We start from the raw sequence: 14,546 nt of genomic DNA, 5'->3' as shown, positions 1-14,546 counted from the left end.
ACTTCACTGTGGATCCTGCTGACCTTTGGGGAGAGAACCCGGCCACGTCAGCTCCAAACACAGACCAGGAATTGGAGAGGTATGGAAGAAGCCACTGCTAGGAGCTTGTTGAGACCGCCTGGGATGTGGCCAGACCTCCTGATAGCTACAGATTGCTGAGGGAGGGAGGTTTCCAGTCCCTTTTTTCTGTCATCCATCCGGGTGCCAGTGTTGGCCCAGCAGCTTTCAGACGATTAGTCCAGCCCCCAGAATCAGGGTGGGCTAGCAGTATCAGAAGGGTCCAGCTCCTAGTCCCGCTCAGCCGCAGAAGCTGTCACCGCACCCCACCCCACCCACCCCACCCCACCAGGTAGCTGTTGTGGGGGAAATGGGAGCAGAGAGGGGCACAGCTCCTGCTGTTGGCTCCTGGAGGAAGGGGCGAGGAGCAGGAGAGAAACCCAACCAACCCCAGAAACCCTTGCGGACAGCGTGGGCACAAGGTGTTCTGGGACCCCCGCTTCCTGCTCCTTCTCCCATTTGGCACCCTGACCGGTCCCCGTGAGGTTGCTGGGCTCCAAGGGCTGAGACCCTGAATGCCGGCCGCTATCCCCAGAGCCACAAACCCTCCCTATGGAGCTCAGGCCGTCGGCCCCATTTGCAGGCTGCCTTTCAAGGATTTCATCCAGGAGCTGAAGGGGCTTCCAGACCCCACCTTCAGCTCAATGATCTGTTTGCTCAAAGGATGCCTGTGCTGTTCCTAAACGAATGCATCTCGAAGAGCTGCACATTATCATGCATAATAAAAGAAAGAAAAACATCATAAGGCCTTGTTTTGAAAAAGGCAGAAAGGAAACACTGAAAGCAGGATAACGCCGCTTGTCAAGAAGCCCCGGGGGCAACCGAACAGAACTGCAGCCCCCAAGCAGAGCTCCAGCAGAGGCTGTCCTGGATGGCAGGTGCCTTCAGGGAATAAGGGCAAGGGGACCCACAGAATCACTGTGCAGGCTCCCCAAAGGCCCAGAAGGTGTGCCTGTGCTCTGCCAGGCACCTGGCTTCAGGTTGATAGCTAACTGGCACCCAGTACAGTTGCTTCAGCAAGGGGGAAGGGCAGGACAGGGTTCCTGTTCAGTCAGTTGGCACCAGTTGGCACCTGCTCAGCTTCTGGATCAGGCACATAGGTAGCTCCACAAGGAGCACCTTAGAGGCTAGGGAGAGGCTGGCACTGCATATGAGGACTGTCCCTGGCCAGGAAAGGGCATACAGCTAGGGTGATGCCAACTGGAGCTGGCAATAGGCCTCCCATCCTGGCTACAAAAGCCACAAGGCCTCCAAAGGCAGCAAGGATTTGAGGATCACCTCCCATGCCCAAATGCGAAGACCAGGGGCTGTTAACATGCCAAGCCTGTTTTCCATTTCTGATGTGACCCGCGTGGGCGCAGTTCAGGCTGTCCCCTGAAACTAAATGCAGGGAAACTCAGGGCTGATCCAAGGGCGTGAACCCCGCGCAGGGGGAATGGTCAGATTCACGGGAGATGGTTGAGAGATGGTTTTAAGAAACCCTGGCAAGCTGGCTAGCTCTGCCACTGTCTCTGCCGCTACAGGCCGACCAAGTCTTAAGTCCTCGCTGCCGAGGAAGAGAGAAAAGGTCCCTGTGACGCTTTCAAACACATTGGACGTTCATAGGATTTCATGGATTTATATGCCACTTCCCTCTGAACAAACATGAATAGCATGCAATTTCAGCAGCAATATGGGTGTCTAAATGCAAAATATTAATACAAGCCACGTAGGTGTTTTACAAAAGAAACAGCCATGCTTGGTGCCAACGTCTCTCAGTCTCCAAAGCTCACCCCAAACACCCAGGTTTTTGTAAAGCTTCAGAAGGCCATAAGAATGGGGACTGCCCCGGTTTGGGGTGGCAAGCAGGGGGGAGTTCCCACAGAGAATTGCGGGGGGAGCCCTGGAGGAAGCGGATTATGTGGACCTTTTCCATTCTGGTTTCTGCCCCGAGTCCGTGACCAGAGCCACCTGGTTTGTTCCTGCTGACGACCTGTGCTGAGGGCTGCATTGTGAAACGTGGTTTTGCTGGCTTTTGATACCTTTGATCATGGTGTAATTTTGAGCTGACTTTGAGGATCGAACAGAAGGTGCTGGTCTCCTGAGTCGGGGCGGGGAGGCCTGTTCCTAGGGGTGTCCCTTGTGGGGTGATTCAGGGGTCCTACATCATATCTGTATGAAGCTGCTGGGACAGGTCATCTATCCGTGCAGGGTCAGGCATCACTGTGTGGAACTTGGAGATGGCTGTCGGTTTTCTTTCACACGCTGGTATGTCACCTTTCCAGTCCTTAGAGTCTTGGTTCCCCATGGCTCCACCTTCTCTCTGTGGCCTCCTCTCATGCCATATTTTGGTGGTGGGGGGGCTGTCTCCAGGTCCCTTCTCTTGTCTTAAAGATTGTCATCTTCAGGCCATGGGAATGACCCTTCCCAGTCCCCCTTCTTTGGAACTGCATAAACCCCCCTCCACCCTGCTAGTTTATAGGATAACCTATAGGAAACACATTTTTTCCAGAGAGCTGGGGTGTATGGAATGGGTATGAGAAGTGAACCCCTATTGTCATGGGTTTTTTCCTGATTATTTTTTTTTTAGTGTTCCTCAAGCACCAGGGGTATTGTGCTTGTAATCCAATTATTATGTTTTTTTTTATTGTTTTTAATCTTCTTCTGTAAGAGGATCCATAAGCTGCTCAAAGTCCTTTTGGGATTGGAATGGTGTATAAGCCGCAGTAAATATAGACATAAATCAAAAAGGAGTACTTGCGTCCATAACTCTTCCCATCACACCTCACACTAGGCAGGGACCTTTAGTAGGCATTCTCCATTTGCTCAGATTTGTACAAGTTTCAGGTGGTCCTCAAAAGCAGACCCCTATAAACCAGCACAATCTAGTCACAAGATGACGAGGGCTGGAGTTATTATCTTCAGTTGCTCTGCTCTAGGTAAGACAATAACTGGCATCTCAGCTGAAGCTGAGCTTCATCAGGAGATCAGCGAAGGGGAAACTGGGCCTTGCAAACAGATCCCCAGAGAGCTAGGGAGTTCTGTCCTGCGAATGCAAGCGGGGTAGCCTGCCTGTCTCCCCAGGTCCTGGGGATGCAAGAGCCCCTGTTCCCAGGCAGGGCTGTCTGAAGACCACCACCGAGCCTCAGTGCCCTTCCCCCAGGTGCTCTGCCTCCAGCAATCATGTTGCTTCCCCTTCCTCCATCTGGCACCAGCCACTGCACCCTGGCTGCAGATGTTGGGATACACGGTCCATCCCACATCGGAGCCTGCAGTGGACAAGGCAGGCACAGGGCCTCTCCCGGATCCCCGAAGTCGCTTGTTGAATTATGCAGCCCTCACAAGCCCATCTTTGCACAGAGCCTTTTGGAGGACCGCCCACCGCTGGGGGAGGGGGCAAGCAGATCAGTGCCCTGGCTGCCATTGCGCAGGTTGGGAAACAGAGTCAGAACCCTGATCCCACATGAATCTTACTTTTTTCTCCTGGGGCTCTGGGAAGCGCTACGGGGAGCGGTAGGCGGTTTTCAGATCAAGGGACTGTAATCCTGGTCCGGCGCCAGCCACCACCTCTGTGGGCAAAGCGCAGGCAGAAAACAGTGGCCAGCCCTGCAGAGAAATGCAGGCAGAGCAGGCACATGGGCCACCATGTAGTGCAGGGCCAGAAATGCCACTTCCGAGGAAGCCAAGCTGTGGCTGTTACTTTTGCTTATGCCCACAGCCGTCAGGCGCTTCCACGCTGTCCACCATGAGTTACAAGCCTAGGGTCTGGCCTCCTCAAAGGGCCATCACCGGACCGGGGCAGGGCCTGGGGGCTCCTTGGTCCTTGAAGGAGGAGTGGGAAGGGGCCAGAGGAGACCCGTGGCTGGGATAGCGGGCCTCCTTCCTTCCCCAGGACAAAACCCAGGTGCCCTCTGCTCCGCAGAGCACTGCTACAGGCCCAGCCGGGGCAGGCGTTGGAAAGAAGCATCCCAGCTGGGCTGGCTTGAGTCCCGCGGCCCAAGATGACCCCGTCTGGGCACTGACTCTTAACTGTTCTCTCAGGGATGGGCCGAGTGGGGAGCAGGAGGACGGCCGCGGCTGTGGCGTCCCAGAGCGGCTGCTTACCCTGCGTCGCCGGCCGGCCGTCCTAGAAAAGAGGCTCCCCAACCGGGCAGAGTGAGACTCCGCTCCCGAGCAGGTAAGGTGCTGCAGCCCCAAGGATCCTGGCCGCCCTGCTCTGCGCAGGAGCAGCTGTGGGTCTAAATGGACTTTGTCTCCATCGCTGTCTCCTCTTTAGCCCTTTCACACAAATGTCTCCAGATGTTGTCCAGGTCTGGTTATAGCTGCTTGAAAGTGGAATAGGCTTTATTTGGATGGCCTTCCTGTAAGAGATGCGTCTATACCTATGAAGATCAGAATCACGCAAGCCACGGCATTCCTTGTGGCCCTCTATGGAAGTAAAAGTCAGGCCTGGAGGAAGCCAGAGGGGAAGAGCGTCGACACCTTTGGATTTCGGCGTTGCAGGAGGCTCCTGAGGAGGCCTGGACGGCCAAGAAACAAGCAGACGGACTGTCGAACAAATCGACCTCGGAGCGCAGACGGCCAGCCTCGTGGTCGTATCTTGAGTACGCGATGCGAAGACCCAGCTCTCTGGAGAAGGCTCTGGTGCCTGGAAAGGTGGAAGGAAAGAAGGAGAGAATGACCAGCAGCCAGGGAGGGACCCAGTTACAGTGGCGATGGGTGCTCTGTTGGAAGACCTGAAGGACTGGTTTGGGGACAGATTGTCATGGAGAAAACCTACCTTTGTGGTTGCTAGGAGTAAAAAATGACTTGATGGCACATAATCAATCAATCTGTAAGATCACATCCACCCAGGGCTGCTTTTGTGATGAAGCTTAGATTTTGGCTGCTCTAACCCTAATATGCCACCCAGCTCCCCGCCTTCTCTCAATAGGTTTCTTTCCTTGGGACCTAGAATCACATAATCCTAGGGCTGGAAGGGAGCTTGGGGGTCTTCCAATCCAACCCCCTACCCAGGGCAGGAATCCTCATCCCATTCTGGACAAATGTCTGTCCAGTCTTTTCCTGAAAACCTCCAATGATAGAGCCCTCCATGACTCTAAGAGAGAGGCTGTTCCGCTGCTTCAGAGCTCTCTCAGTCAGGAAATTCCTCCTTCTTCTGAGTTTGGATCTCTCTCTGTAAAACTTCCACCTACTGCTTCTTGTCCCATCCCAGGGCACTACAGAGAATACATCCACACCTCCATCCTGGGACAGCCCTTCAGGTGTTTGAAGACTGCTATTCTGTCTCCCCTCGGCCTTCTTTATGCTACACGTACCACGTTCCTTCAATTGCTCTTTGTGGGATTTAGCCTCCAGGCCCCGCACCATCTTTGTTGCCCTTCTCTGCCCTCCTTCCAGTTCCTTGGGATCCTTTCTGAACTGTGGTGACCAGAATTGGGCTGCATCAGCCTTACCTGAAAGAAGGTTTGGCCAGGGTGGGCTGCACCTTTGGGGTTATGGAAAAGCCCCTCCCGGCCACTGAGGAAAAGCTGTTTATCTCTCAGATGCATGTGAGACAGAGTTCGGCCACCTCATCAATTTACAATTTGAATGTGTTAAAAGCCCATCGTAGCTGATGAGATAGCCTGAAACTTTTCTGTGCATGGAAGGATAGCCATTTCTTGCTAAAGGATGCTGTTACGGTTGCATTTTTCCAAGATGGTCACTTTGAAGTCTTTGGGGGCTGAAATGCTCCGATATTACTTTGCCCTTGTTTTGTTTCCTCCTGGTGTTAAACCTGCGTCCATTGCTCTTTTGTGTGCAAAATTTGTCCTGTTCGTCCTACGCAGAATCCAGAGGTGCATTGCTGGCAGATGATGGCATACATCACACTAAAGAGCATGTGAAGGCACCTCTAATCACGTGTGTGCCCTTGTTGGGGCCTGTGATGGCGCTGTTGGTGTAGATGTGAGGGCAAACTAGACATCTGGGCTTGTTGTAGGGTCTGGTTCCCACGCTGAGAGAATTGTCCTCTTGTTTCTTGTGAGAATCTGCCTCAGATTGGGTGGCGGTCTGCAGGCCAGTATGTCTGCACAGGCTGTGTCACTTATGCCATCCTGCCAAGGGAGGCAGGCGCGCTGGTGGGCAGCGGTCCCTAGAAAGGCTATGCACAAGATCCCTCGAGGGCAGAGACGCCACAGAAGCAGAACAGCCCAGCGGTCAAGGGGCTGGACTAGGCTCAAGCCCACTCTGAACCTGCACATTTTTTTCCAGGGAGGCAGATAGGGCATGCTGTGGGGTGGGCTGCCTCGCTCCCCTATGGTGAGGGCTGCCCTCCCCTGTAGCCGGGAGTGCTGGTGGCAGAAGGTCTGAGCACAGAGTCCATGAAACCTGACCTTCTCTCCCATATGGTCTGGCTGGTGCATTTTAGGAAAAAGGTGGGCGATGAAAAAGGCTGGGCGTGAATCCTGGAGAGACTCTATGTAGATATGGCCTTAGGGGGCTCTTTCTGAGGATTGGGTCATTCTTTCTGATACTTTGCTGTGGAATCCGAGGACGGAATTTGGAAGAAGGCGGTGCTTCTCAGCTTCCTCGATGTCCTCCACCCCGTACTTATGATGGCAACTTCCCCTCTATCGTTTGATTTGGGATGCTACTTATGCCCGAGGCCTTGGTGGCCGCCCCTTCTGCCCACCGAGGCCCTTGCTTAAGGGGAGTTTTTTAACTGATAATCGCAGCTTTAGTAGACAGAGGAATCCAGTTCAGTGTTACTATCCTAGGGTGTCTATGCAGTATTTTCTTTAATGCATTTGGGGTTTGGTGGGACCTGTCGTTGTGCGTTGTCCCGGGACATGTTGGGGAGACCGAGACTGTGCGCGTCTTGTTCCTGGCTCTTCCCTTAAAGCCTCAGGCAGTGAAAAAAATATTTCCAGGTCCACGCAGAGTTGCATATTTTGTGTGGGCCTGGCACAGGAACAGGACAGGCTTGGCTGGGTGTGGCAGGATAGGCTCACGATATTGGCAGCGGGGGGGGGGGGCGGGGGCTCTGCTGCTTTGTGCCCTGTTTCTAGAGAACAGCCCCAGAGGGAGTCTCTTCAGACTGCAAGCCGCCTGCTGCTCCACTGGAGCCCGTCTTGCCAGAGCGGAGCGGCAGTGCCCGGTATGCCCCCTCCCCGCTGCCAGCGACCACAGGCTTCTGCCACTCGCCCCCGTGCACCCCCGGGGCTCTGCAACAGGCTCCCCTGAGAGTCTTCCCTGAAAAAGGGCCGTGCCTGGCCTTCCTGTTGGGGTCAGTAAGACCCTGTGAAGCTTCGACTGCCCGGGGCAGCGGGCGCTGTTGGGTGGCGGTTCCGCGGGGACCCGTCCCAGCCGCCCATCTGCCCCGGCCTGGCTGGCCTTGCGGGGCGCGCTGAGGCGGGCGGCCCCGTGGCAGATTTGCTCCCCAAGAGCGACAGCGCCGCCGCCCGGAGCGGGGCTTCCCTTCTCCCCCGCGGCCTTTGTTCCCAGCGCGCCCAGCCCCCGATTCCCTCCGCACCGCTGACGGCGCAGAGCGAAGGGCTTCTTCAGCCGAACAAAGCGGGGCTCAGAAGGGCCCCTCTCCCCCTCGCCTCAGGCCGCAAAACCGAGCGGCCGAGTCAGTCCTGCGAAGACCGAGGGGCTGCGCGTGTCAGCGGCTGAGCTCCGGACTGCCGCAGGTCGCCGAGCGGGCAACCCTGGTGCTGCGCGGGGAGTAGCCGAGGGCCGCCGCCGCCGCCTGGCCGGGGGGCTGGTCCGGACAGGAGAGAGGGCAGCCGGCCCCTCGGTGGCGCTCCCGCGGCCTTTGGCTCGAGGAGCTTCGCGGGCCGCGGGAGGGCCGGGGGCGCGCACCCGCGGAGGTCTGCCAGGCCAGCCCCCGCCCGCGTCCGCCTCCCCAGCTCTGGCTCCTGGGCCGGCGGGGGGCGCTGGAAGGGGCTGGGGGACAGCAGCGCTGCTGAGAAGGTTGTCGCCGGCTGCAGGCCCTGGTGGCCCAGGCGCCTGGCCCTCCCCCCGGCCTCCGCCGGCGTAGTTGGGAGCCCCGTCGTGTTTCCCCAGTAACAGCACTTGTGCGTTACCGCGGGAGCGAGCGGGGAGGTCAGAGGGGCGCGGCGGTTTGTCTCCGCCGCCGGGTGTGCCGAGAAGGTCAGCCGAGCAGGGAGGGGGTGGGCAAGGGGTCCCTGGCCGCCGGGCGCTCCTCCTCCGCGGCCTCCCGCTGGCTGCCGGGCCTGGAAGGCGCCCCGTTCCGGAGTCTCGCCCGCGGGGCGCGGCCGCTGCAAGCGAGGCGAGCCGCGCGAGGAGGACTCGCACCTGCCAGCCTTCGGGCAGAAGGCCGACGTCTCTTGGCCAGCCCGACCTGCGGACGGGGAATGCCCTGAGGCGCCGGTGCTGCCGGGACAGCTGGAGCCGCGGGGGGGGCGCCTGCTCCGCAGACGGCGGACGGCGAGCCCCTGGAAGGGTGTGCCGGGCGGAGGGTTCTCCGCGCCTCGCCCGGAAGGTAACCGAAGCGCCGGCCGGCCTCCTTGGAAGTTCGCAGTCCAGGGAAGTCGCGCCACGAGGCGGGCGGGTTGGAAGCGGAGCGGGCAGGCGCCCAGGAAGAAGGCCGGCCGGCCGGCCGGGCGAGAAGGGAGGCTGGCGGCGCCGAGACCGCAGCGAGCGGCTGAGGCACGGCGACTTGCCCGCATTCACGCAGCCCGCCTCGCCGGCTCGGTGGGCGGTCTGGTAGCTGCGTTCGCCCGGGGGGGGGGGGGTGTCGCAGCACTGGGGGTGGTTGGCGGCTTGGGGACGCTCTCTCCGTCCTCGAGCTTTGTATATCTTTGTAAAGATTTTTGTCGTTTTTTATTACTTTTTCACTTGTAAGCCGCCTAGAGTCACTTAGGCAGTGAGATGGGCGGCGTATAAATTTGATCGAATAAATAAGCAAGCTCGGTTAGGGTTAACCTTGACTGGGGAGCGCGGCGCGTGTTAAGGAAACCCAGCCTTTGGACTAGTCGGCAGCTCAGCGTGGTGTGCGAGCTCGGGAACGCTGTGAGGTCCGGGGGCCTGCGGCTCTTGGGCTTTGCTAAAGGTTGGCGGTCCTGCCTAGCGAGCTCAGTGCTTTGCAACAACCATTTTCACGTTTCGCCTTCAGGTAAGGCAGCTTTTCCCAAGCCAGGGCCCAGCCACGACTCCTTCCCGATGGGCTGCGGGGTCAGAAGCCTCCAGACAGCAGCAGAGACGGGAAAGTCATCTTGCTGTTTCTCTCTTCCCTGCCTCAGCGGTCAGTCGGCCAGCTGGTGGACTAGCCGCGAGCTCTGGCCCTTGGGGCAAGGGAAGCCTCTGGCCAGTGTCTTGCCTGCCGATTCCCCCCGCCACCCACCCGAGGTATGCAGCTCCTCCTCCTCCTCTGTTTCAGATGGGGGTCTAAGGTGCAGCCTGGCCTCTTCCTGGCTGCCGGCCATGGGAAACTCTGTGAGCAGGCCCAGCTGCCTGGGGGAGAAAAGCCCCAGATCGGAAGACTTCCGGAAGGCCCCAGGCGAGGCCACCCGAAACAATGAGGAGGACCGCGCAGCGCCTCTGGAGAAGGCTATCCACAGCCCCAGGGTGATCGAGAATGGCTGGAACATGGCCCTGGAGGGGGCCGGCAAGAGCAGCCCCCTCCCCAAGCAAAACAATATGGACGCTAAGCTGCAGAACCGCCCCCCCCTCAAAGCTCCGCCGGAGGGAACCGTGGCCACCTGGACCCCGCTGAAGAGCTTGGGGAGCAGCTGGGGCTGGAGGCCGCGCACCACCAGGGAGGTGACAGAGGTGACGGAGGTGACGGAGACGGTTGTGACAGAGATCGTGGAAGTGACGGAGTACCCTGGGGGGGACCAGCCCCAAGAGGCCTTGGTGGCCAGGACGGTGAAGGTGCTGGCCGACTTCACAGGAGCACTGCCCGAGGTCAATAGGCACCACACCCCCAGCTTCACGCCTTCTGCCCCATCCCCAGCGCTCTGGGGGGGCTGTGGGGCAACGCTTTTGCTGTGAGCTATGCCCGCCCCTTCACATTTGCACCCAGGGCTGCTTGCAGCCAAGGTAAGGCGGCTGTGCTGCTTGCGTGGCTGCTAAGTCTCTGAAGCAGGGCGCTGCCAGCACGGCCCAGTGCCCCCCTCCCTGTCCCCAAGACACAGGCAGCTGCTGTCCCTTCTTGGCTCCCAGGTGGAGGGGGGTGTCGCTGGCCTGACCGAAGAGAGACATGGGGCTGGACTGCAAGTAGGCCCGCAGGCTACTGGATGTGCCCCCAGCCCTCTGCCCAGCAACTGCCAACTCTTGCCTTCCTCTTGTTCCACCAGGAGCCCCCTCCCCCTGCCTAGCCCAAAGCAGAGTTTTACTGCGGGGGCAGAGAACTGTGCCAGGATGGCCACGGGTCGGACTTCATGGGAACCTGCTGATGTTGCCCCACCCCTGGTGCCCGTTTTGGCAGCAGAGCAGGGCACGTGCTTTGACCCCTTGGCAACCTGTTTGGACAGATGTCTGGGGAGGGAGCTCTCTTCTACCTCTGACAAGGTTTGAGGTGCCAGCTTCACACAGGTGGGGAGCTGGGCTGGGGGGCAGGCTTGGTGGTTCCAGAAGGAGACTCCTGTCCTGTGGCCCTGGTCATGCCTTCTGCTGTGGGGGGCAATAGTCGGCACTTGGTGCATTGAGGGGACCCACCCACTGTCTCTCCTTGTGTGAACAGCCCCCGCTTTCCGCCACCTGCTTCAGAGTTAGCAGCCTGGAGCGATGTGAATCCAGCCAGTGGCTGTGTTTGGAACACAGGCTGATCACGGGAGGATAGGATAGCCTGGGTAACCCCCGGCATGCCTTGTCAGCCCCAACCAGCCCCTCAGCTCTGACTGGCGAACCAGTCACTAACCCCGACCCAAGTTAGAGTGTTCTGCAAATAGCCAGCAATTACATTCACATGACACGCTTAACCTGCCCAGGTAAAGCCTCGTTGGCCACCTTTGTACTGTGCCCAGTGGTGGCAGACCCCGAAAGGAGCAAATACGATGACTGGTTGGAGTGTGTGGGGCGGAGGAGTGGGAGCCCTCTTCCCCGTTGTGGGAGCTCCAGGGAACTGAAGGGATTGTAGGGGTGGCCGGCACCAGTGCGACCCCCCCGCCTTGAGTGAGGCACATTGAGGAGGCGCTGGGGAGCCCTCATTCGGGGGAGGCTGCTGAGTGAGTCTCCTCCTCTCTCCACAGGCAGCAGCCTTTCCGGGCGATGTGCAGAGCACTGGGCTGACCCAGGAGATGGTGGGGAAGCTGCTTGCCTGGGTCAGTGATGTGGAGGACCTCGTGGCCCACCAGAAACCTCCTTCTGGGGAAGCCAGAGTCGTGAAGGCACAGCTGCAGGAGCAGAAGGTGAGCTGAGCGAGGGAGGAGCCTTGGAAGAGCCTGCCTGGGGGTGGGTCATCGGGTCGAAACGGGGGCAGAAGGCAAAGCGGCTCAGACTCCCACAGCTGCTGCAGCCAAAAATGGTGCTCCTGGAACCCCACCATCGTCGTCGTCGTCATTATACCAGTATCTCACAAGATGACCTAGTTCTTGAAAGATTACGATCCAGAAATGGGAGATGTGGGAGATTTTGATCATTTTGAAATTATGCATAATTTTATTACAAAAACACTATATCACAATGTAATTTACACCTATATTGTAAAGAGCTGGAGATGATCTTGAAGGGAATGTTCAGAAGCCCTTACAGAAAGAAGGGCAGAAGCTTTCCTGCAGCCCCGGGAAAGGAAGTGGCGTTAGGAAGGGGCCAGGCTGGCTCAACTGGCGAGGTTGCAGAGTGGGGGAAAGAGAAGTGGCCCTTGGGGAGGGAAGACGCTTTTGGCACGGGCAGGTGGGCCTTTCCGTGGGCCCTTCCTGGAAAGGGAGCGGGGTCATCCTTGACTGCTGGGCGGCCAGGCGCTCTACGTGCATGCCTGAGCGCTCCCAAGGACCCGTTCGTCAGGCAGCCCGATCCTCCCACACAGCAACGGCTTGGGAATGGAGAGCCTGTTTGGGGGCTTGGGAATGGAAAGCCTGTCAGCTGCCTTGCAAGGGGGGTGGCCTGGCAGGTTTCAGGTGCTGTAGCATCTTCCACTTTGCAAGTTGCAGAGGGGGGTAGGAATTACAGGGAGTCCCCGGGTTAAGGATGCCTGATTTAAGGACGACCCCAGTTCAGAACAGAGCCTGTTGTAGCAAAATTTGAGCTAAATACACAGTGGTTCAAATTCATTAACCGATACTGCTTATACAGTATTATACAATTGTACTGTTCCGGCTTGCATAGAAATTCCCCTTAAGGACAGACCTTGGGAACGGAACTTGTTCTTAAACTGGGGACTCCCTATAATAAAGGGTGAGGCTGTTCATGTTGAGGCATGGTTGGAAAGGAAGCCGTGAAGGGCCAGGGAGAATGCCATTAATTGCTTGATAGAGCGGCTGGTTCTTCAGGAGGTTTCTGCTGGAAGAGAGGCAGTGTGAGTGAGGCAGCCTGGCTCCTCACTGAGAGCCCACAGCTAACCAGCTGCTCTTCCCCGAATAGCTTTTGCTGCGCCTGCTGGAGGAGCGCACGTCCCACGTAGAGCGCCTTGGTCCGGGGAGCCAGACGCCACCTGCCGAGCTGGTCAGTGCAGCTGAGGGACAGGAGCAGCCTGGGGGCCTCGCCAGCCTTCAGGAGAAGTGGGCGATCCTGGTCCGGGAAGCCAAAGCCAGGTGAGAGAGAGCCAACCCCACCTGGGGGAAAGGAGTTGCTCTGCCTTCCCGCGCTGTTTGTTTGCTGGCCTTAGTGCCCAGCTTTGCACAGCACCCTCAACTTGGTTGGTCCCTTTTCTGCTTCACACAGCAAACACCGGCCAAGCTTAGGATTTTCTGCCAACACTGTTTTTGGCCTTCAACTGACTCAGTGAGGCATGTGGACAAATACAGGCCCTACAAGAGGGCTTTTGTGCCAACACTTGGTTCATATTGTCCCATTCTGTGCATGACATCGGAATCCAGGTCTTTGCCCTGGTGCAGTAACACCTCAACCCATGGGGACAGCCAAGCCACAGGAGGGCATTTTTCGTTCCATCTGGCTTAACCAAGAACGCTCCAGAGCAGCGGAGGATTCTTGGTGGTCCCTTCTGTGGCTTTTGCACTTGTGCAAGTCTTAACGGGCAAAGGGTGGTTTGCCTGACTTTGCCCAAGACTGCATCTTTCACCAAAATAGTGGCATCGAGGGCCAGGCACTGGCCTTTCTCCCCCTTGGCTGAGTGTAATAAGCTCCCACCCAGCAGCCTTGTTTTCTTTGCTCTTCCTTCCAGCCTGAGGCAAGTTCTCAGCCATTATCCAAGCCAAGAGGAGGCTCTTCTGCCTCCCAACAGGAGATCTCTGGGGTCCACATCCCCCTCTTTGTGGAGAGAGAAAATCTTCCCAGAGGTTGTGTGGGGCCACTTCCTTCTCTCCTTTCTGGGTCCTGAGGAGCCACAAGTTTTCTTCAAAGATTCGTAATGTCCCCCTTAGGCAGTGTCCTGGCCCTGGCCTGGCCAGCAGTTCAGTCCACTGAAGATGCTCCGTCTTGGTGGAGCAGGCAGCTCTGGGGGCCTTTTGGGAGTGCTCTAGTCTACCAGGATGTTGTTATTCCATGTGTCCTGTACTCCCACCTAGCTGGAGCGGCTCCTTGGGAATTCTGCGCTCTCTCGTTGCCGAGCAGAACCTATGCTTAAGTCCCTTGGCAATTTCCCTGTGCCACTTCAGTGCCTGGCAATCTTTCCATTCGTGATGTGGGAGGAAAAGGAAAAGAATGGAGAGGGAGGCTGCCTATGGTGGTGCCCTGCCTGGCCTTCCCGTGACATGCCCTCCAGGCCACCTCTTTTTGCAGCATCCATTCCAGTGGCTAGAAGTCTACCTGTTTAGGGAGAAGAGTCTCTCCTGTGGCCTTTCTTGCTGTGTCCTGCTGTGCCTTCCTGGCTTGCCATCTCACCGTCAGTCTTCTATTTCAACAGGCACAGCTCCCTGCAGCAGATCCTCCCTGCTGCTGACATCTTCCAGGAGTCGGTTGATTCTTTCCAAGACTGGCTGAGCTTCACGGAGAAGAAACTGACCCAACTCTGGCGAGCCCATGGGAGCCTAGCACTAACGCAAGAAGCCCACCGGCAAATTCAGGCATGGCATGGGACGGTGCAGAGCACCCTGTGGAGGTTGAAGGGAAACCCAAATGCTAAAGGAGACCCAGTTCCCAGTGGGGAGGATGCGCAGACTCCTGATGCGGTGGGAGAGTCTGGCTGATGGAGTTTGCTCTCTGATCAGGGAGTGGAAAGGTTCTCTCTATTGGGCAGAGAAGGGCTTTTTTAGCTACTTCAGTGGTTGCTTCCCTCCAGGATCTGTGCAAGGAAGTTCAGTCCAAGCCAGCAGAACTGGAGCAGGCCCTGGGACATGGACAGTACCTCTTGAAGATGGTGCCAGGCAAGTGGGAGTGGCAGATGCCCACGAGAGGTCGAGTTCAGCAGCCCTGCCAAGGACCTTGAGGTCCATAGCTGAGTG

The 14,546-nt window shown here is 57.7% G+C and overlaps 1 protein-coding gene across 1 annotated transcript in view; it reads left to right on the top strand.

Moving 5' to 3' along the window:
- The window catches only part of LOC103060585 (microtubule-actin cross-linking factor 1, isoforms 6/7), a 45,791-nt gene continuing 31,245 nt past the window's right edge, over positions 1–14,546 (top strand). Inside the window, exons 1-6 of the mRNA XM_088148736.1 lie at positions 1–79; positions 9,425–9,951; positions 11,238–11,396; positions 12,568–12,737; positions 14,009–14,168; positions 14,384–14,468. Of these exons, the coding sequence (XP_088004862.1) occupies positions 9,469–9,951; positions 11,238–11,396; positions 12,568–12,737; positions 14,009–14,168; positions 14,384–14,468 (1,057 nt within the window). The 5' untranslated portion in view covers positions 1–79; positions 9,425–9,468. The remainder of the gene's footprint in view (positions 80–9,424; positions 9,952–11,237; positions 11,397–12,567; positions 12,738–14,008; positions 14,169–14,383; positions 14,469–14,546) is intronic.

Source organism: Python bivittatus, unplaced genomic scaffold (genome assembly GCF_059951505.1).
Source record: "Python bivittatus isolate LINGU-HERP-01145 unplaced genomic scaffold, Pbiv_v1 ctg000590_np1212, whole genome shotgun sequence".
NCBI lineage: Eukaryota > Metazoa > Chordata > Lepidosauria > Squamata > Pythonidae > Python > Python bivittatus.
The sequence above is the reverse complement of the archived record's forward strand: the minus strand, read 5'-3'. Positions and strand labels throughout refer to the sequence as shown.